This window comes from Elephas maximus, chromosome 22, assembly GCF_024166365.1.
Source record: "Elephas maximus indicus isolate mEleMax1 chromosome 22, mEleMax1 primary haplotype, whole genome shotgun sequence".
Lineage (NCBI taxonomy): Eukaryota > Metazoa > Chordata > Mammalia > Proboscidea > Elephantidae > Elephas > Elephas maximus.
Genome location: NC_064840.1, coordinates 41014932 through 41038741, shown reverse-complemented (window position 1 = coordinate 41038741; position 23810 = coordinate 41014932). Strand labels below are relative to the sequence as shown.

The 23810-nt window shown below is 38.6% G+C and overlaps 1 protein-coding gene across 3 annotated transcripts in view; it reads right to left on the bottom strand.

Moving 5' to 3' along the window:
* Nucleotides 1–2483: 2483 nt before the first annotated feature.
* PINX1 (PIN2 (TERF1) interacting telomerase inhibitor 1) overlaps nt 2484–23810 on the bottom strand; it is a 163101-nt gene continuing 141774 nt past the window's right edge. For all 3 annotated transcript variants that reach the window (XM_049865210.1, XM_049865212.1, XM_049865211.1), the window contains exon 7: nt 2484–3246. In XM_049865210.1, coding sequence (XP_049721167.1) covers nt 2731–3246 — 516 coding nt within the window. In that variant the 3' untranslated portion in view covers nt 2484–2730. The remainder of the gene's footprint in view (nt 3247–23810) is intronic.

Genomic DNA, 23810 nt, shown 5'->3' with positions numbered 1-23810 from the left:
TTCCATCTTAAACTGAAGGACGCCAAGGAAAGCACTGAAGAATATAAAATTAATGTATTTTTACCCAGTGAATTAAGAAAAAACATGTACTCTATATATAAACAATTTAAAAAATATCAAGCCTACAATATGCAATTCTCAACATATTTGTTGGAATTTCTACTTAGATCTAGAAAACTAAGTAAATGAAAAGTAAGTGAAAAAGAGACATTGGAGAAGAACAAAAGCTGAGAATTTCTAGAAAAAAATAAAAAGCCTCCATCCTCTTCAAAGCAAATGGGCACACAGCCAGTTCTTATTGAGCATGTACCTCATTCTTAGGTTACCCACTCAATGATTAAAATCATTCAGGAGTCCTTTCTCCAGCCCATTAAAATAATATTAATAATCATATTCCATAGGATCTCTCTATATAAGTTACAGCTAAGCAATCTTGCAGTATAACTCTCTTGGAATTCCTAACCCCAAGAATTAGCAACTTCAGAAACGCCTTCCTCTGGTCTTCCAACCCAGCCCCTTCAGCCCCGTGTCTGACCCAGATATATTTTTTCTGCTTCCAAAATAACCATTTGCTTCTTTCCGCCTGCACATAATTCTGTGTATTCTCCTGACTTTCATGTTTATTGGTAAAGGAAATTAAAGTTAATAAAAAAAAGAAAAACAAAAAATAAAAAAAGTACAGCCAACATATTTTTTTAAAAACAAACAGTTCCCTTTAGTTTTCACACATGCCCACTCCTTTGTGGAACTCTAGTTTCATATACAAGACAGGACAAGCAGATAACTTGGGCATGTGCCCTCTGTGAGGAAAAGTGACTTTATAAACCGTTGGTACTTTATTAGACTGGAACACAGGCTGGGATTTGAAACTCAGGGGGATATGACAAAGCTCAGAGACTAGTCCTTGGGCTCTGAATTCATTAGAATCTTCGCTCTCTGTGTGTGTCTTTTTAAACAATCAGCACCATTCGTTATTCTTAGAGGCTAAAACCAAACATTCTTCATTTATTTTTACACATGGCTCAATTTTAGAATCTCGGGGACCATGTTTCATATCTAACATACGACCCCAAGAGTTAAAATCAAGAGCAAAAGTTCATCTGATCGTGTGTGTTTTAGTTCCTGTTAGCCAGTAACAATCTATTAATCAAGTGGAGAACACCCACCTGCACCCTGCCACACCCCCACAGCTACTCTGACATGTCTGTCAGAAGCAGGACCAATCAGTAGCAAGGCTGCAACAGAAGGATGGGTAAGTCAGTAACTAGAAAGGGGAGAGGGGAGGGACAGACTGGGAACTAAACAATAAATGGAGAATGAAAAAGGAATAAAATCATAAGCGAATAGAAGAAAAGAAGGAAGTGATAAAGAGAACAAAGAAACAGGAGGGGAATCAAGGATGAGGAAACAGTAGGGCTAGACTTCTAAATCTTAAGCATGCATTTTCTTTTTCATTCTGTGTCCCACAGAGGGTGTGAACGTCTCTGAAGTTATCTGGAAAACCCACAGAGGAGAAAGCTGAACCACACACAGGGAGGCATACTAAGGTGTGACAGGAGAAGGCAGTGTAAATACAGCGAGGCCACATCATGTGCAGTGAACAAGGCTGAAAAGTATCTTAATATTTATATAATATTTGTTTTTTTAATAATTTTCATAAAGCAGCCCAAATCTAGAGACTGACTGAAGATGAAATTAATGTCATGATCTTAGACTCTCAATTTTTTTTAATCTTCTGAGGACCTCTTTCCTGATCATTATAAATAAGGCAGAGCCCACTATAGGTGATTTGTCCTCAGGCACCACCAAATGGAAAGGCTTCCGACTACTGACACTCAGTGTAGGAACCACAAAAGGTCTCTTATGAAAGCTGAAAGATCAAACTGTCCCCAAGAATTCCTTCATGATGCTTTATAGTCTTCGGGAGACCTTAGAACACATGGCTGCTATTGTTTAGTGGAAGTTGATGCTGTTAGCTGCAGTTGAGTCAATGCCAACTCATGGTAACCCCATGTGCAAGGAGTAGAACTTCTCCACAGGGTTTTCAAGGCTGTGATCTTTCAGAAGCAGACTGCCAGCCTTGTCTTCTGAGGTGCCTCTGCGTGGGTTTCAACCACCAACCTTTCGGCTAGTAGTCCAGTGCTTAACAGCCATGCCACTCAGGGACTTACTTAGGGGAAGGGAGGGTATTAAAACAATTTCCCCATCAAAACCAAAACAAAACAAACAAAAAAACCCTCTTATTTGGGAATGTAATCATATAATTCCTACTTGGCAAAAATGCACCAGTTGGCTACAGAACAAAAGGAACTATCTGAATCCAAACTATTGACTCTTAATCCTTTAATTAGACTAAGTCCTTTAGAAGTTACTAAAGGAAATCAATAGAAAATACAGACTGTGATATATATTCACACACATGTGCATACATACATGACTCAGTGTATTCGTATGAATACAAATAAACACTCATGGTGAAGGGCTCAGAGTCTAAACAGAAATTTATTTGCTGACGAGAACCGTGAACATTTAATGGAACATTAAAAAAATTATTCTGGGAATATGATTTGGGAAGTATGTGGTGAGAGGGCAAGACTCAGCAATGGACGGGCATGTTAAAAGATGTGAACAAACCATCGCAGGTTAACTATGCCCTGACTTCAGGCCAAATGTTTTTGCCCTGGCGCGTACCAACATCAGAGTGGTCGGAAGGCCCTGGCTGGAGATAATTTATTTGGAACTTTTCTTTGTTTTCTTCTTCTTTTTCACTGGCATTTCATCTAGCATAGGGTCCACTGATGCCTCTACTTGCTTTTTCAACTTTTTCTTTTCTTTCATTTTTTTTGACTTTGGGGTAAAGTCCTTGTCATCAGGTGGCCACACACAATCCTTTCCATTTTCGGCAGAATATTCAGAATTCTCGTCACAACAAGGGTCTCTGTGCTGTTGTTCAACTTGGTCTCTTTTCTTCTTGGCCGCATACCTGGGGCTCTCTTCTTGTTCCTGAGGCTTTTCCTTTTTAGGCTGGGTGTTATTCTCCAAATTTTTATCTTTTGCTTCCTTATTTCTTTTCTTTCCCATTTTCCATTCAATTCGGGCCTCTGAAAGGTCAGGATCTGTAGCTGTAATTTGTGGCTTGTTCTTTAGCTCTGCCAACCGCTTGGCAAAATATTCCTGGATGGTTAAGGCACTGGTTGTTGTAGTAGAAGTTTCATTCTCCTCTGGAGTGGTAGGGCTGGAATTATCCTAAAGAGTGGGGAAAAAAGTTTAAAGCCAGTTAAACATCAACTGTTTATTCCTCAAAGTATTCCAAGAAGCCTACATGTAAACTAAAAAAAACATGTAAACTAGCCACTCAAAATTAGCTGTTAGGAAAAAGGCTGATAGCTCGACTTTCCCCTTTTCTCTCTCCCCTCTGGCATACCTGAACTGCAAAGTATTCAACAAGGTGACCATATATTTTGGTTGAGTACTATATGAGGTTATAGGTTGAACATACAGAATCTAACTTCAGAAGTTAGCTGGCATATTACCTTGATGGAATTCTGAATAAACACCTCCTTAGAAACAAACAAACAAAAAAAATTTCTTAGAAACAACGCTATTTTATATAATGAAAAACAGAGACATTGAAATTCTATAGTTGTGATTTGTCTTGACACGTGCAAGAATAAAAGCTTTTTACTTGGATATAGTGACAGGTAAAAGAGGGAGAGTCCTTATGTGTGTAAGCAAGTGGCTGCCCCGTGAGAATCCCACAGCTTTCTGTGGACCATGGTGCACGGTAGTGTGAATTCATAGGTCTTTTTCTCATGCAGCTGAGCTAAGCGGAGTAGGTAGGCACTGTGTCATATGTAACTTTGTACGTCTAGGAGTGAGTAGTATAGTCAAAATGGAGAAGCTTTTCAAAGAAATAATTCAATGAGTGAAGAGAAGAAATGGTAAGGAAATCAATGAAACAGCTTAAAAATCTCTCCCTAAATAAGTCTTAAAAATTACTGAATACAAAATAGAATTTGACTGTTCGGCTCTCTTGAGTGGTATTATTGAGTCTGATCTTTGGCTGTATGCTTTCTTAAAGGTAGTATATAAAAAGTTTCTTGTTTTTTGTTTTTTTTCAGGGGTAGACTATGAGTGCATTGTTTTTACCTCTGCATTTTTGCTTGACAGTCAGGGTGATATTTTTCTATAAACTGAGATAACCTCTGTTGCCTACTTAAACTGCCTCACTATTCCTTCTCTGCTCTCTTACATCATAAGATAATGGCCAGCCCAAATACCTTTTCAAAGATCAATAAATCTTACCCCTGTTAGGGACCTTAGAATGAGTCTAATTTTACCTATTTATTTTATTTGGTTAGGTAACTGAGGCCCAGAGAGGTTATGAGATTTATCTAAGGACCTCCATTAATTAACAGCAGGAATTGGAATTTAAAAAAAAAAAAAAAGCTTTCCTGAATCTTTGAGTTTAATCAAATGTTTGGCAAAATGATTAGCAAACCACACCTCCCTTGGTAGTATTCTGTATGGAACAGGAAGTTTTCAAGTTATTTGTAAATTTATTTTACTAGTTTTTAGAACACCACTAAGCAAATTGGGATATTCTAGAAGTTTATGTAATAGCAAAAGTCACATTTCAATAGTACTGATTTTTATTTGAGGTTGTATTGTGCATTTAATGGAAATGTAGAAAAACTCAAATTATCTGTATTTCGAAACATTAAAAAGTATATGACGCCTTTTTCAGTACTTGTTCACTTTGAAATAAAGACCAAACATGAAAAGTATTGGTTTTCTTGAAAAGGTATATATTTTTCACATGATTTTATGGCCAAGACTACAGAAGTAGGGATTGTTATCTCTATAGTAAAACTGGGTTTATGGATTTTAAGTGTATAAAATATTTATCCTAGGCTTTGATCCTGCAGAAATCAGATTTGCAGCATTCTCCTCTGTGGATCCCTTTTTTTTTTTTTTTTTAAATAGATACAATTCCTGTAATTTTGGAGGGTGGCTGCCCCTGGCATCAAATAGCCCTTCCCCAGCTATTCTTTTGCCTACACTTTCCTTGGGATAAATGGGATTTGGGGCTGGCATGTCTCCATGTCCAGCTAAGCTTGGCATACAGTGGCCCGTGGTTAAGATCCTTACCACCATAGGAGTCGATTATGAGCATAGTTACGTTCTAGGATTAGCAAACCCACTAAATTCAACAAGTTACTCGAAAATGGTCTGGTATTTCCTAGTAGTTAAGATTTTATTTAAAATTAGCAATTCCTGTGAAAACTGTTAAAAGGACAAATGTAGAAGATAATAAATAGGTGACTAAGGTAAAGAGCCATAAGATATGACTTGAATTTGAGTTCTTAACACACAAATACACTCCAAAAGAGTTTGCCCACATAAGACAAGCTCCTTTTAATGCTGTGAAACTATGAATGAGTCCTGTTTTACTAAGTGGCCCACCTTCACACAGAGGGTGCTTGAGTGTATGGCTGTGGGTGGGAACACTTGAAGGGTGTATGGAAAGCAAGACCTCTCCTATCCATTCAACAAGAATTGGCTAGTACTAAGAAAGCCTTAAGAAGATTTTTTATTCTGCTACGCAAAGTTTAAGCCCTTTTTCTTTTCAACATTTAAGAAACAAAAAGACAAAGTGATCTGGTTTTTGGCTCCTGGAGTGGCTGTTTTTCTTTTTCTCATAATTACCTGATGGACACCAGCAAAAATTGAATGCTGATAGATAAAATTTGAACTCCCTCCCAGAACTCAGTTAATTTATTCCACATGCACTACATTTTGCATTTTTGAAATTTCAAAATTAACTACATGATTTGTTTTTTTTAGCCTAGTATAAAACTTCGTGTTGATTTGATAAGTACTGATGTTGTTAATAAGGCACCCTTAGGTGGCAGTTGCCACTCAAGGCCCAACTGTCTACTGCTGTAATATTGATTCTGTTGAAATTTCAAATGTGATGTTACTTTTCATTCCACCAAGCTGGTTTTTGAGTGCCACCGTGTCAAGAGTATACAGGGTCCATTTATAGGTAATGATTTGTAATTAAATTGTCTACACAAGCAGAGCCTTTGCCAGCCAAGTTCAAAATAGTTTGTAGAATCCTGATTTGGCAATTGACTTATTCAGAAACGCACTTTTCCATGCTCCCAACATAAAAGGATAAAACCAACTATCTCCTCCTGTGAGAATAAGTATATATGAAAGAACCTGTGAAGTTATAAAAACTTAGGTTTAGCATTATTGTATTGTTTATTGACTTGATTATTTAAAAAGTTTCTGCGACCTAGCAGCATCACAGAAGAAAGGGCTGGTGAACTGCTTCCATAAAGTTCACAGCCAAGAAGACCCTATGGAGCAGTTTGACTCTGTAACACATTTTTTTTTTTTTTTTTTTAAAAAAAAAAAAAAAATGTGTTACAGAGTCAAATGGGGTCACCATAATTGGAATCGACTAGATGACAATGGGTTTGGGTTTTTTTTTGTTGTTTTTTTTTCTTTTTCACACATGTTTTCATCACTGTACTGCCAGCCAACTAAAGTCTATATGTTGATACCAGCATTCATTATTTATTTCAACCTTTTATGTTAGGGATTTTCTCTGTCTTTATGAGCCTTGCAGCTAAACGTATTTATTTAAAATTAAAATGTAAACCTCGCATTTGAAGACTAAGCTGTGATTACTCGGCAGAAACCATGCATGCAGGAAGGCAATGGGATGACATATATAAAACCTTGAAAGAAAAAAAAAACTGCCAAACAAGAATAATAAACAAAAAAAGAAAACCAAACCTGCTGCCGTCGAGTCGATTTCGACTCATAGCGGCTCTATAGGGCAGAGTAGAACTGCCCTATAGAGTTTCCAAGGAGCACCTGGCAGATTTGAACTGCTGACCTTTTGGTTAGCAGCCGTAGCACTTAACTACTATGCCACCAGGGTTTCCAATAAGAATAATATATCCTATAAAACTCTCTCAAATATGATGGTGAAATTAGGGCATTTCCAGATAAACAGAAATTAAGGTAATTTGTAAAAACCAAACCAAACTTATAAGAATTATTAAAGGGAGTACTTTGGTTAGAGAACCAACATCAGACAATAACCTGAATCTAGGACACAGGCCAGTATCAGCCAGATACCAACCTAGGTAATGAACTCTGAAGGATAAAACAAAACTAAAAGACTTGAAACAGGGAACTAGAGACATCAATCTGCAAATGACAACAACGGTGACAGAACAATAAAAGGGGGATACACAGTGTAGGCACAGAACTTTCAACCGGAGAGGAAATCAAGGCAATACCATGTAATAAAAGACTGATTTAAACTTAGGATGATAAGGGAAAATTTCAAGGTAACCACAAAGAAAGTTAACAAACCTACTTATCAAAATAAGAGTGAAAAACAAAGTCTCAGTAAACACAAAATCTACAATAACAAAAGAAATGAAAAGAAATTCCACAAGCAAGAGAAATTCAGCACAGGAGAGTAAGAGGAACAAAGAAAACCTCAGCACCACTGTCGTGGATTGAATTGTGTTCCCCCCAAAATATAGTCTACTTGGTAAGGCCATGCTTCCCAGTATCATATAATTGTCCACCATTTTGTCATTTGATGAGATTTTCCTGTATGTTATAAATCCTATCACTATGATGTTAATAAGATGGATTAATAGCAGTTATACTGATGAAATCTACAAGATTAAACAGTGTCTTAAGCCAATCTCTTCTGAGATATAAAAGACAGAAGTGAGCAGAGAGACATGGGGACCTCATACCACCAAGAAAGCAGTGTGGGGAGCAGAGCACATCCTTTGGACCTGAGGTTCCTATGCTGAGATGCTCCCACACCAAGGGAAGATTGATGACAAGGACCTTCCTCCAGAGCCAACAGAGAGAGAAAGCCTTCCCCTAGAGCTGGCACCCTGAATTCGGACTTCTAGCCTACTAGACTGTGAGAGAATAAAATTCTCTTCGTTAAAGCCACCCACTTGTGGTATTTCTGTTATAGCAGCACTAGATGACTAAGATACAACCAAAAAAAAAAAAGCACTACAAAATGACAGCAGTAAACTCACACCTATCTATAATCACACTGAATGTAAATGGCTTAAATACACCTGTAAAGAGACAGAGAGTGACAAGATGGATTAAAAAAAAAGAAAAAAACAAACCATGATCCATCAATATGCTGTCTACAACAGACACATCTTAGGTACAAAGACATAAATACATTAAAAATCAAAGAATGGAAAAAAATATCACACAAAGAGCAACCAAAACAGAGCAGGAGCAGCAATACTAATCTCAGATAAAATAGTCTTTAAGGCCAAATGCACCACAAAAGACAAGGAAGGGCATTATGATTAAAGAGACAATCCAGCATAATGACATAACCATAATATATATCTGTGCACCCAACGACAGGGGTCCAAAATATATAAACTCTAACAGCACTGAAAAGAGAAAATGACAGTTGCACCATAATAGGAGACTTCAACACACCACTCCCAGTAAAGGACAGAACATTTAGAAAGAAACTCAGCAAAGATACAGAAGAGCTAAAGGCCACAATGAACCATCTTGACCTTACAGACATATATTGAACATTCTACCCAACAGCTGCAAAGTACACATTCTTTTCCAATGCACATGGAACATTCTCCAGAACAGACCACATCTTAGGCCACAAAACCACCCTCAACAAAATTCAAAACACTGAGATAATACAAAACATCTTCTCTAATCACAACTCCATGAAAGTAGAAATTAATAACAGGAAGAGAAAGGGAAAAAAAAAAAATTGAAAACAGGGAAACTGAATAACACCTTGCTTAAAAACCACTGACTAACAGAAGAAATCAGAGATGGAATCAAAAAATTTCTAGAATCAAATAAGAATGAAAACACATCATACCAAAACCTTTGGGACACAGCAAAGGCAGTGCTCAGAGGTCAATTTAAAGCAACGGACGCACACATTAAAAAAAAAAAAAAGGGACAAAGTCAAAACATTGGCCATACAACTTGAACAAATAGAATAAGACACCAAAAGAAGCCTACAGCCACCAGAAGAAAGTAAGTGGTGAAAATCAGAGCAGAAATAAATAGAGAACAGAAAAATAGAAAGAATCAACAAAACCAAAGTTGGTTCTTTCAAAGTATCAACAAAGTTGACAAACGACTGGCCAAATGACAAAAGAAAAACAGAAGAGGAAGCAAATAACCCAAATAAGAAATGAAATGTGGGACATTACAACAGACCCAACTGAAATAAAAAGGATCATAACAGACTACTAAGAGTGCCACTCAAAACTATTTCAGAATACAGAAAAGGAAGGGATACTTCTGAATTCATTCTATGAAATCTTCATAACCCTGATACCAAAACCAGGCAAAAACACTACAAAGAAAGAAAATTACAGACCAAAATTGCTCATGAATATAGATGTAAAAATTCTCAACAAAATTCTAGCCAATAGAATTCAGCATCATATCAAAAAATAATATACCACGACCACGTGGAATTCATAAGAGGTATGCAAGGATGGTTCAACATTAGAAAATCAATCAGTGTAATCCACCACATAAATAAAACAAAAGAAAAAATCACATGATCACCTCGATCAACACAGAAAAGGCATTTGATGAAGTCCAATACTCATTCCTGATAAAAACTCTCAATAAAATAGGAATAGTAGGGAAATTCCTTCAACATAATAAAGGGCATCTTTTTATACAAAACCAACAGCCAACATCATTCTCTACAGAGAGAGGCTGAAAATGTTCCATCTGAGAACAGGAACAAGACAAGGATGACCTTTATGACTACTTCTATTTGATATTGTGCTAGAAGTCCTAGCTAGAGTCATAAGGCAAGAAAAAGAAATAAAAGGCATCCAAATTGGTAAGAAAGAACTAAAACTATCCCTATTCCTGGATGATATGCTACTAGACACAGAAAACCCTAAAGACTCCACAAGAAAACTACTGGAACTAATAGATTCAGCACAGTAGCAGGATACAAGGTAAACATACAAAAATCAGTTGGATTCCTACACACCAATAAAGGGAACAAAAAGGAAATGAGGAAAAAAATACCACTTATAATAGCCCCTTTTATAAAAACAAAATACTTGGGAATATATCTAACCAGGGATGTAAAAGACCTCTACAAAGATAACTACAAAACACTACTGCAAGAAACCAAAAAAGACCTACTATCTTAGTTATCTAGTGCTGCTATAACAGAAATACCACAAGTGGATGGCTTTAACAAAGAGAAGTTTATTTTCTCACAGTAAAGAAGGTTAAAAGTCCAAATTCAGGCTGTCAGCTTCAGGGGAAGGCTTTTCTCTCTGTCGGCCTTATCATCAATCTTCCCCTGGACTAGGAGCTTCTCTGTGCAGGAACCCCACTTCCCAAGAACACGCTCGGCTCCTGGCACGGCTTTCTTGGTGGTATGAGGTCCCCAACTCTCTGCTTCCTTCCCTTTTCTTTTATGTCTTGTAAGACGAAAGGTGGTGCAGGCCATAAAAAAAAAAAAATACCCCAGGCAAACTCCCTTTACATTGGATCAGGGATTCGACCTGGTAAGGGTGTTATAATCCCACCCTAATCCTCTTTAACATAAAATTACAATCACAAAATGGAGGACAACCACAGAACACTGGGAGTCATGGCCTAATCAAGTTGATACACACATTTTCGGGGGGACATAATTCAATCCATGACACCTACATAGATGGAAAAACATACCATGCTCATGGATAGGTAGATTCAACATTGTGAAAATGTCAATTCTACCCAAAACAATCTACAAATACAATGCAATCCTGATACAAATACCAACAGCATTATTTAATGAGATGGAAAAATAATCACAAACTTTATATGGAAAGGAGAGAGGCCAAGATAAGTAAAGCATTACTGAAGAATAAGAACAACGTAGGAGGCCTTGCACTACCTGATCTCATAACCTATTATACAGCTATGGTAGTCAAAACAGCCTGGTACTGACACAATGACAGACACATTGACCGGTGGAACAGAATGGAGACCCCAGAAGTAAATCCAGCTAGCTACAGTCACCTGATCTATCACAAACGCTCCAAATACATTAAATGGGGAAAAGATTGTTTTTAAACAAATGGTTCTGGCAAAACTGGATGTCCATCTGCAAAAAAAATTGAAACAGGACCCATACCTCACACCATTCACAAAAACTAAGTCAAAATAGATCATGACACTGCTGGTGGGAATGTAAAATGGTACAACCACTTTGGAAATCTATCTGGCATTATCTTAAACAGTTAGAAATAGAATTACCATACAACCCAGAAATCCCACTCCTGGGAATATACCCTAGAGAAACAAGAGCCTTCATACAAACAGATATATGCACACCCATGTTTATTGCAGCTCTGTTTACAATAGCAAAAAGTTGGAAGCAACCAAGGTGTCCATCAACAGATGAATGGGTAAATAAATTGTGGTATATTCACACAATGGAATACTACGCATCGATAAAGGACAGTGACGAATCTGTGAAACATTTCATAACATGGAGGAACCTGGAAGGCATTATGCTGAGCGAAATTAGTCAGAGGCAAAAGGACAAATATTGTATAAGACCACTATCATAAGATCTTGAGAAATAGTAAACCTGAGAAGAACACATACTTTTGTGGTTACAAGGGGGGAAGGGAGGGAGGGTGGGAGAGGGTTTTTTATTGATTAATCAGTAGATAAGAAATGCTTTAGGTGAAGGGAAAGACAACACTCAATACATGGAAGGTCAGCTCAATTGGACTGGACCAAAAGCAAAGAAGTTTCCGGGATAAAATGAAGGCTTCAAAGGTCAGCAGAGCAAGCGCGGGGGTCTGGGGAACATGGTTTGCGGGGACTTCTAAGTCAATTGGCAAAATAATTCTATTATGAAATCATTCTGCATCCCACTTTGAAATGTGGCGTCTGGGGTCTTAAATGCTAACAAGCGGCCATCTAAGATGCATCAATTGGTCTCAACCCACCTGGAGCAAAGGAGAATGAAGAACACCAAGGTCACACGACAACTAAGAGCCCAAGAGACAGAAAGGGCCACATGAACCAGAGACCTACATCATCCTGAGACCAGAAGAACTAGTTGGTGTCCGGCCACAATCGATGACTGCCCTGACAGGGAGCACAACAGAGGACCCCTGAGGGAGCAGGAGATCAGTGGGATACAGACCCCAAATTCTCATAAAAGGACCAAACTTAATGGTCTGACTGAGACTAGAGGAATCCCGGCGGCCACGGTCCCCAGACCTTCTGTTGACACAGGACAGGAACCATCCCCGAAGACAACTCATCAGACATGAAAGGGACTGGTCAACGGGTGGGAGAGAGACGCTGATGAAGAGTGAGCTAATTATATCAGGTGGACACTTGAGATTGTGTTGGTAACTCTTGTCTGGAGGGGGGATGGGAGGATAGAGAGAGAGGGAAGCTGGTAAAATTGTCACGAAAGGAGAGACTGAAAGGGCTGACTCAAGAGGGGGAGAGCAAGTGGGAGTAGGGAGTGAGATGTATGTAAACTTATACGTGACAGACTGATAGGATTTGTAAACGTTCACTTGAAGCTTAATAAAAGTTAATAAAAAAAAAAAAAAATAGATCATGACCTAACTATAAAACCAAAACCTATAAAGATCATGGGGCAGAAAAAAAAGGGTCAATCCTAGGGGCTGCAATATATGGCATAAATAGGATATATCTAAAAACCAAACCCACTGCCATCGAGTCGATTCCAACTAATTAACAATCCACAAATGCCAGAAGATAAGCTAGATAGCTATGATCTTCTAAAAATTAAACATTTATGCTCAACAAAAGACTTCACCAAAAGAGTAAAAAGAGAACCTACAGACTGGGAAAAATTTTTTGGCTACTGACAAAGGCCCAATCTCTAAAATCTATTGGAAAATCCAACACCTCTACAACAAAACCCCCACGTGTCTGTCAGTGTGTAGTACTATGGGGGCTTGCGTGTTGCTGTGATGCTGGAAGCTATGCCACCAGTATTCAGAAACCAGCAGGGCCACCCATGGAGGACAAGTTTCAGCTGAGCTTCCAAACTAAGACCAGGAAGAAGGACCCGGCAGTCTACTTCTGAAAAGCATTAGCCAGGGAAAACCTTATGAATAGCAGCAGAACACTGTCTGATATGGTGCTGGAAGATGAGCCCCCCAGGTTGGAAGGCACTCAAAAAATCACTGGGGAAGAGCTGCCTCCTCAGTGTAGAGTCGACCTTAATGATGTGGATGGAGTAAAGCTTTCAGGACCTTTATTTGCTGATGTGGCATGACTCAAAATGAGTAGAAACAGTTACAAACACCCATTAATAATTGGAACCTGGAATGTATGAAGTATGAATCTAGGAAAATTGGAAATCGCCAAAAATGAAATGGAACGCATAAACATCGATATCCTAGGCATTAGTGAGCTGAAATGGACTGGTATTGGTCATTTTCTGAATTGGACAATCATATAGTCTACTATGCTGGGAATGACAACTTGAAGAGGAATGGTGTTGCATTCATTGTCAAAAAGAACATTTCAAGATCTATCCTGAAGTACAATGCTGTCCATGATGGGATAATATCCATACGTCTACAAGGAAGACCTGTTAATACAACTATTATTCAAATTTATACACCAACCACTAGGGCCAAAGATGAAGAAATAGAAGATTTTTATCAGCTGCTGCAGTCTGAAATTGATCTAACATGCAAACAAGATGCATTGATAATTACTGGTGATTGGAATGCAAAAGTTGGAAACAAAGAAGAAGGATCAGTAGTTGGAAAATATGGCCTTGGTGACAGAAACAGTGCCAGAGATCAAATGACAGAATTTTGCAAGACCAGTGACCTCTTCATTGCAAATACCTTCTTTCACCAACATAAACGGCGACTATATAAAAAAAAAAATAACAATAAATAATTTTTTTTTTTTTATTATACACACGGACCTTGCCAGACGGAACACAAACAAATCAAATTGACTACATCTATAGAAAGAGACAATGGAAAACCTCAATATCAGTCAGAAGGCGGCCAGGGCCTGACTGACTGTGGAACAGACCATCAATTGCTCATACACAAGTCCAAGCTGAAACTGAAGAAGATCAGAGCAAGTCCACGAGAGCCAAAATATGACCTTGAGTATATCCCACCCGAATTCAGGGACCATCTGAAGAATAGATTTGAACACTAGTGACCGAAGACCAGAAGAGTTGTGGAATGACATCAACGACATCACACATTAAGAAAGCAAGAGGTCACTGAAAAGGCAGGAAAGAAAGCAAAGACCAAGATGGATGTTAGAGGAGACTCTGAAACTTGCTCTCCAGTGTCCAGCAGCTAAAGCAAAAGGAAGAACTGATGAAGTAAAAGAATCGAACAGAAGATTTCAAAGGGCGGCTCGAAAAGACAAAGTAAAGTATTATAATGACATGTGCAAAGAGCTGGAGATGGAAAACCCAAAGGAAAGAACATGCTTGGCATTTCTCAAGCTGAAAGAACTGAAGAAAAATTTCAAGCCTCAAGTTGCAATAGTGAAGGATTCTACGGGGAAAATATTAAATGACACAGGAAGTATCAAAAGAAGATGGAAGGAACACACAGAGTCATTATACCAAAAAGAAGTAGTCCGTGTTCAACCATTTTAAGAGGTAGCATATGATCAGGAACCGATGGTACTGAAGGAAGAAGTCCAAGCTGTTCTGAAGGCACTGGTAAAAAACAAAGCTCCAGGAAGTGATGGGATATCAACTGAGATGTTTCAACAAACAGATGCAGCGCTGGAGATGCTCACTCATCCATGCCAAGAAATATGGAAGACAGCTTCCTGGCAAACTGACTGGAAGAGATCCATATTAATGCCTATTCCCAAGAAAAGTGATCCAACCAAATATGGAAATTATAGAACAAACTCATTAATGTCACATGCAAGCAAAATTTTGCTGAAGATCATTCAAAAATGGCTGCAGCAGTACATTGACAGAGAACTGCCAGAAATTCAGTCTGGCTTCAGAAGAGGACATGGAACCAGGGATATCACTGCTGATGTCAGATGGATCCTGGCTGAAAGCAGAGAATACCAGAAGGATGTTTACCTGTGTTTTATTGACTATGCAAAGGCATTCGACTGTGTGGATCATAACAAATTATGGATAACATTGCGAAGAATGGGAATTCCAGAACACTTAACTGTGCTCATGAGGAACCTTTACATAGATCAAGAGGCAGTTTTTTGGACAGAACAAGGGAATGCTGATTGGTTTAAAGTCAGGAAAGGTGTGCGTCAGGGTTGTATCCTTTCACCACACTTATTCAATCTGTATGCTGAGCAAATAATAAGAGAAGCTGGACTAAATGAGGAAGAACAGGGCATCTGGATTGGAGGAAGACTCATTAACAACCTGCATTATGCCGATGACACAACCTTGCTTGCTGAAAGGGAGAAGGACTTGAAGCACTTACTGATGAAGATCAAAGACCACAGCCTTCAGTATGGATTGCACCTCAACATAAAGAAAACAAAAAATCCTCACAACTGGACCAATGAGCAACATCATGATAAACGGAGAAATGATTGAAGTTGTCAAGGATTTCATTTGACTTGGATCCACAATCAACAGCCATGGAAGCAGCAGTCAAGAAATCAAAAGACGCACTGCACTGGGTAAATCTGCTGCAAAGGACCTTTTTAAAGTGTTGAAGAGCAAAGATGTCACCTTGAAGACTAAGGTGTGCCTGACCCAAGCCATGGTATTTTCAACTGCATCATATGCATGTGAAACCTGGACGATGAATAAGGAAGACCGAAGAAGAACTGACGCCCTTGAATTGTGGTGTTGGCAAAGAATACTGAATATACCATGGACTGCCAAAAGAACGCACCAATCTGTCTTGGAAGAAGTACAACCAGAATGCTCCTTAGAAGCAAGAATGGCAAGACTGCGTCTTACGTACTTTGGACGTGTTGTCAGGAGGGATCAGTCCCTGGAGATTGGCAAAGTACTGGGTCAGCAAAAAAGAGAAAGACCCTCAACGAGGTGGACTGACAGTGGCTGCAACAATGAGCTCAAGCATAACAATGATTGTAAGGATGGCGCAGGACCGGGCGGTGTTTCATTCTGTTGTGCACAGAGTCACTATGAGTCGGAACCGACTCGATGGTACTTAACAGCAACAATAACTACAACAAAAAGACAAATAATCCAATTTACAAATGAGCAAAGCATATGAACAGAGAACAGGCACTTCACCAAAGATGACACTCAGGTGGCTAACAGACACATGAGGAAATGCTTGCGATCACTAGCCATTAAAAATTAGAGAAATACAAATCAAAACACAATGAGATATCATCTCACCCCGACATTACTGACACTGATCCAAAATACAGAAAATAACGAATGTTGGAGAGGTTGCAGGGAGATGAGAATTCTTATGCATTGCTGGTGGGAATGCATAATGGTATAATCACTTTGGAAAACGATATGATGCTTCCTTAAAAAGCTAGAAGAAGAAATACTATATATATAAAAAAAAAAAAGATCCAGCAATTCCACTTCTAGGAATACACCCTAGAGATATAAGAGCCATCATACGAATAGACACATGCATACCCATGTTCATTGCAGAATTATTCACAATAGCAAAAAGACGGAAACAACCTAATTGCCCATCAATAGATGAATGAATAAACAAACTATGGTACATACATACAATGGAATACTACAAAACAATAAAGAACAATGATGATCTGCAAAACATCTCACAACATGGATGAATCTGGATGGCATTATGGTGAGTAAAATAAGTCAATCACGAAAGGACAGATACTGTATGAGACCACTATTATAAAAACTCCTGAAAAGGTTTAGACACAGAAAGAAACAATCTTTGATGGTTATGAGGGAGGGGAGGGGTAGGGAGGAAAAAACACTAACTAGAGATTAGATAAGCGGTAACTTTGGTGAAGAGTAACACAGTACACAATGCTGGGGAAGCCAGCACAACTGGTCCAAGGCAAAGTCATAGAAGCTTCACAGACACATCCAAACTCCCTGAGGGACTGAGAGCTGGGGATCACGGTCTCAGGGGACATCTAGCTTAATTGGCATAACGTAGTGTATAAAAAAAAGTACTTTACATCTGACTGTGGTGAATAGCATCTGGGGTCTTAAAAGCCTGTGAGGGGCCATCTAAGATACATCTACTGGTCCCATCTCAGTTGCAGGATGAAGAAAACCAAAGAAGCCAAAGAAGCCAGGGAAAGATTAGTCCAGAGGACTAATGAACCACAACTACCACAACCTCCACCGGGACTGAGCCCAGAACAACTAGATGATGTCCAGCTATCACCACCGACTGCTTTGACAGGGATCATAATAGAGGGTCCCGGACAGAGCTGGAGAAAAATATAGAACAAAATTCAAATTCACAGAAAAAAAAAAAAAAAAAAGACCAGACTTGCTGGTCTGACAGAAACTAGAGAAACCCTACGAGTATGGCCCCTGAACCCCTTTTTAACTCAGTACTGAAGTCACTCCCAAGGTTCACTCTTCACCCAAAGATTAGACAGGTCTACAGGGCATACAACAACACGTGAGAGAAGTGCTTCATAGTTCAATCATGTATAAAAGACTAATGTGCACACTAGCCCAAAAGCAAAGTTGAGAAGGCAGGAACGGAAAGGAAAACTGGACAAAAGGAAACAGGGAACCTGGGGTGGAAAACGGGAGAGTGTTGACACATCGCATGGTTGACAACCAATGTCACAAAACGATTTGTGTATCAATCAGAAACTTCAATGAGAAACTAATTTGCTCTGGAAACTTTCACCTAAAACACAATAAAGAGAAAAAAAAAAAAATTGCAGAAGATCTCATGGCTGGTAAATGGTTTGGTTCCAAGGCAGCCAGGCTCCAAAGCCCTTACTCCCTCCACTATGCATCCTGACTTCTAGTCTGGTACTTTTCTCGACATCACATAGGCTCAATTAACACCTTTTTTTCTTTCTCCCAAAGTCATCTTAACACTAAGTATATATCAGTAGATCATATATTACAAAAAACAAAAAACCAAACCCATTGCCACTGAGTTGACTCTGACTCATGGTGACCCTATAGGACAGAGGAGAACTTGCCCATACGGTTTCCAAGGAGCGGCTGGTGGATTTGAACTGCTGACCTTTTGGTTAGCAGCTGTAGCTCTTAACCACTGCACCACCAGGGATCCCTTATATTACAAGTACTAAGTAAGGTCCATGCTCCACTTTAATGAAGGCAGAAGTTAACTGATGCTCATAAAGAATAAAGATTCCACACAGAACTTTTCATTTTAGGCGTAATCAAGTATGTACATGTAGTTACATAATTCACGTCTGTGACGAAGTTTCCTGATTAAACAGCATTTACTAAGGAAAGTACTAGAGTTTTATAGAAAAGAGTTTAAATTGGATTCACATTAGAATAAGCAGAAATAGGCAGATCTGGAGACATTTCAACATCCAAATATAAGACCGTAGAGTTCAGATAAAGGAACAGAAAAGAAATAGGGAAAATATGTCTTAATATGTAATCTAGAAAATCAATGACTGAAAACTTAGTAAATAAAAAGACTCCCCAAAAGTTTCATTTAGAAGAAATGTCAACAGAAATAGAAATTACTTTTTAAACAGGAAAAAATGCATTGTCTAGTGTGCAATTCATATAAATAAAAAGTAGCCTGAAACTAGGCATAAAAATTTTATATTCCCGCTGCAAATTAGCCTAAAAATTCACTTCACAAAGTGTGACTATTTTAAAGCATGAAGTAAAAACCCACTCCAACCTTCCACCTAAAGCAAGAATCCCTCTTAGACAGATATTTGAACTACTTCCACTCAGACACTTTCAGTACAGAGTTGATTACTTTGTGTGGCAGTCCACTTCACTGTCAACTCCCTTTATCTTAATTTTCTCATCAGCAAAAGGTAGATTCAGTGGTTCATGGATATATACTGTGTACCATGATTTTTTTTTTTTTTTTTTTTTTTACCATGATTAGAGCTAGAGCATCTTAAAGGCTAAACCTATCTCTGGCAATTCTAAATTACCATAAGTAACAAAACCAGTTGAATGCAAAAGGAAAGAAGGCCTTGCAGAGACCCTTAAGATATCAACTAATATACCACAGCCCTCTCAGGTGCCTGAAAGATACCCAAAACTACGCTTGTCAACTATTCCCAAATGTCTACAGAATTATGAATTTGTTCTTTCTCTTAGATATTCCATTTAGAGGTTTTGCAGCTCAATGAACTATCTGTGCAAGCTCTTCTGGGTTCACAGAGGACTTCATTCTTGTTTCATTTAAATATGTACACTGAGATGGATTAACAGTAAAATGCCCCAAGTAAGGAGCATTCTTTTTATTAGTCTCAGAAGAATGTTGTTAGCATCTTTTGGGGACAGGGAAATGAAGTCATTTGGACAGAGAGTTTAGTGAGGTGTTCAGGGCAGATGCACCATAACTGTGAAATCTTACTCCTTATGATAAACATACCAGTCAAGGTGTGGGGTTTCAAAGACAAAGCTCTTCAGCTCACTAGCCTTCATCACACATTACTGCTATCGTAAGTGCCAAGTTGATAGAAGCTTTTTTGACTTTTATGTTAAGACACAGAGACCATGTTGCAACAGTAATCCTTCAATGAACTTTTCTCACTGAAAGAAAATAGACACCCAGAGCTCAAGGTAATGGATGCAGCAATTAGAGTTATTAGTTGTAATGGCTATTGCTTGTAATGGACAAATGTTCACTTCTACTACAGACTGTCTGTCATTAGCTTGTGTTGGATTAGCCTGAGAAAAGTTAAAGAGGGCAGAGTGCACTTACTTCAGTCACTCAATACTCTGGCCTAGAATTTTCTTCCACATCCCTTATACCTAGTCATGTGAATCACTTTCTTAAATATCATGTGCAAGATTGCCTCCTTCAACAAGCTTGGTTCCTTGTAGAACATTCCTTCTAGTTTATTATCTATAACTAGCAATTAATTGCTTCTACTTTTTTGTGTAGAATTTGTTTTGCAGAATTTTCCCAAGGAAATTTTAAGTTCCTTGAGGACAGGGATCATCTCTCTTTCATTTATATTCAGCACAACATCTATAATGAGGAACAAACATATGACAAGTACTCAATGAAAGCACAAAGGACAACAAATACAACTGGATAAAGGTTGTTAAGCACTGCCACTATCACCAACTGAATCATATTTCTTTGTATTTGTCACCATGTATTTGTCTGCACTTCAGGCAACTCTACCCAGAAAACCCAGTGCTGTCGACTAGCAAATGCTTGTAAAGGCAGGAAGGAAAGAGAGAATCAGTATTTTGTATTATATCTTCTTCCTATCCACAGATGAAATCATTCCCTTCTACACAGAACACCTTGCCTCATTATGCAAATTGTTAACTATCATGAGGTACATGTCAGTGCCTTTTGGTGCCATCAGCCAGCCCTATAACCCTTAGTGATGCACAGGAACTCAAATGGTCCATTAATTTCTCCTTCTGGTCTATTATTTCACATGTTACCATATTCACCTTTCAGGAGACAAATAAATCAGGAAAAAAAAATGCATTGTTTTGTATGGGAACTGTCACATCCTTTCTGTGTGACTTAGCTAAACACCAAAACACTAAAATAGTCTGCATAGGTTGAAACGTTCTTGCCACCAATAGAAAAAGTTGGAAAGTGAAGTTAGTTGTAGGGTGTATCAGAGGTAAAAGCTATCTTATTCAGCCATCTGATAAGACAAACAGCTGGTTAAAAGCTCCACCTGAAGCCCCTGATGGCAAGCTGTTAAGGTGCAGCCTACATTGTATCTTGAGCTGCAAACACAACCTGGGAAAGCTTCGGATCTCGGGAGTAATCAAAACGGGTTTGCCATCGAAGGTGAACTAAGCAGTGATTATAAGAACCGTTAGAAAGCATACACTTGTGCCACAATGTTGACATTTCTTTTCTTGTTTTCTACGGCACCTCCATGGTCATATACATTTCTTTGTAAGTAGTTAAAAACATTCAATGTTTTGCTGCAAAACAGGTATTTTTGCACTTGCAATAAAGTTTATTCAAGTGTGAAACCCTGTACCTTATTCAAGATATCCATCACTCACATCTGCAGTTAGGCTAAACACTCAATAATACCAATCTTAGGGAATTTGCCTTATAGATGCAATCATTTTCAGTATTAGTATCAGAAGAGTTAAAAACTCCCCTGATTGAAAAGAAATTTTGATTTGCAGTAGTATTAATAATCAAAGATATAATAATAGAACTAGAATTACATAGCAACTCAATTGGAAAATACTTATACAAATTATATACGTGTGTGTGTGTGCACACAAACAGGTTATAGGAACTCATAGGATGTATTAGAAGCCCACTCTGCACGGGTTTCAGGAGGGTTTTCTCCAGAACAGGAGACGGCAAGCGGCCTGCTGCTTCTTTTTGCACAGGCTGCAAGCCAAGAATGTTTTTTAAATGACTGAAAAAAAAAATCAGAAGAATATCTCATGACATATGAAAATGATATGAAATTCGAATATAAGTGTTCACAAATACGGTTTTGAATTTCATCAGTAAAAAAATTGTGGAAATTTGTTTTCTCTTTATGTGAGTACACGTAATATCCTCAATTTTGCCTCTTGGCCTGCAAAGCCTAAGATATTTACTATCTGACTGTTTGCCAACCTCTTATCTGGAATGTGTTTGCAAAGATTCGAGAATGTCTTTCCTTTACCTACCTAAGGGATAGCTATATTCAGCTAATAAGCCTGTTGCTGTTGAGTAGATTTCACCTCATAGCGACCCTAAAAGACAGAGTAGAACTGCCTCATCGGGTTTCCAAGGAACCGCTGGTGGATTCAAACTGCCAACATTTTGGTTAGCAGCCAAGCTCTTAACCACTGTACCACCAGGGCTCATTCAGCTAATAAAACCAAAAAATCAAACCCAGTGCTGTCGAGCGAGTCTGACTCATAGCAATCATATAGGACAGAGTAGAACTGCCCCACAGAGTTTCCAAGGAGCCCCTGGCGGATTTGAGCTGCTGACCCTTTGGTTAGTGGTCGTAGCACTTAACCACTACGCCAGGGTTTTTTAATAGAACCTTACTATTCTAGGTGAGGGCCTGAGAAACAGCACTGGCAGTACAAACATCATCACCTGGCGGCTTGTAAGAAATGCAGGTTCTCAGGCCCCACCCCAGACCTACAAATCAGAATCTGCCCTTTAACAAGATCCCCAAGTGATTTGCATGCAAATGAAAATTGAAAATGACTAGTCTAGGAGATATTATTAATTAGTCAACATGTATTTATTTAGTACCTGGGCAGTGCAAACGATTAACCCACTCAGCTGCTAACCAAAAGGCTGGAGGTTCAACTCCACCCAGAGATGCCTCAAAGAAAGGCTTGGTAATCTACTTCTGAAAAATCAGCCGTTGAATTCCTATGGAGTACAGCTCTATTCTGGCACACATGGAGTCACCGTAAGTTGAAGCTGACTCGGTAGCAACTGGTAACTGGTATGTTTATACTAAGAGATATTTGGTCTATCCTCAAACTAGATTTGAACTTTTGTTAGATAAAACAGGCCATCGGCTTGGGTTTTTGTTTGTTTCAAATCTCCTCACTCAGAATTAAACTACTCCCATAGATGGTTCACCTTCCACTGACTTTGCAAATATCTGCTAGTCAGTGTTGGCAAATAAAACCACCAAATCAGCATGCTACTATCTTTAAAATACACAGTATTTGGTGAAGCAGGAACTACAACACTGACTCCAGTCCAATGTTAGCTCACAGTTCTTATTTTCAACTTCTTCAGACATACTTGTGATCTCCCGTGAGCCACATGACCTATTTTTACCAATCCACGGAAAACAGAAATAATCCAACTCTGACACTGTCACTATCTAGTCATATAATGTTCGGTTTCTTCAACCATGAGGAAAAAAAGAAAGTTGGCCTAAAACCTTTCTACTTTAAAATTGCATAATCTATTCCTAAATTGTCAATGTATGCATTAAGATTCCATCAAATAATTAAAGTAAATGTTTTGTAGAAAACAGTAACTAAATCAATTTTTTATGACACAACCTTGCTTGCAGAAAGTGAAGAGAACTTGAAGCACTTACTGATGAAGATCAAAGACCACAGCCTTCAGTATGAATTACACCTCAACATAAAGAAAACAAAAATCCTCACAACTAGACCAATAAGAAACATCATGATAAGCAGGGAAAAGACTGAGGTTGTCAAGGATTTCATTTTACTTGAATCCACAATCAACACCCATGGAAACAGCAGTCGAGAAATCAAAAGACGCACTCCATTGGGCAAATCTGCTGCAAAAGACCTCTTTAAAGTATTGAAAAGCAAAGACATCACCTTGAGGACTAAGGTGTGCCTGACCCAACTCATGGTGTTTTCAATTGCCTTATATGCATGCGAAAGCGGGACAATGAAAACCGGAAGAAGAAGAATCGACGTATTTGAATTGAGGTGTTGGCAAAGAACATTGAATCTATCATGGACTGCCGAAAAGAACGAACAAATGTGTCTTGGAAGAAGTACAACCAGAATGCTCCTTAGAAGCAAGGATGGTGAGACTACGTCTCACATACCTGGGACATGTTATCAGGAGGGATCATCCTTGGAGAAGGACATCATGCTTGGTAAAGTAGAG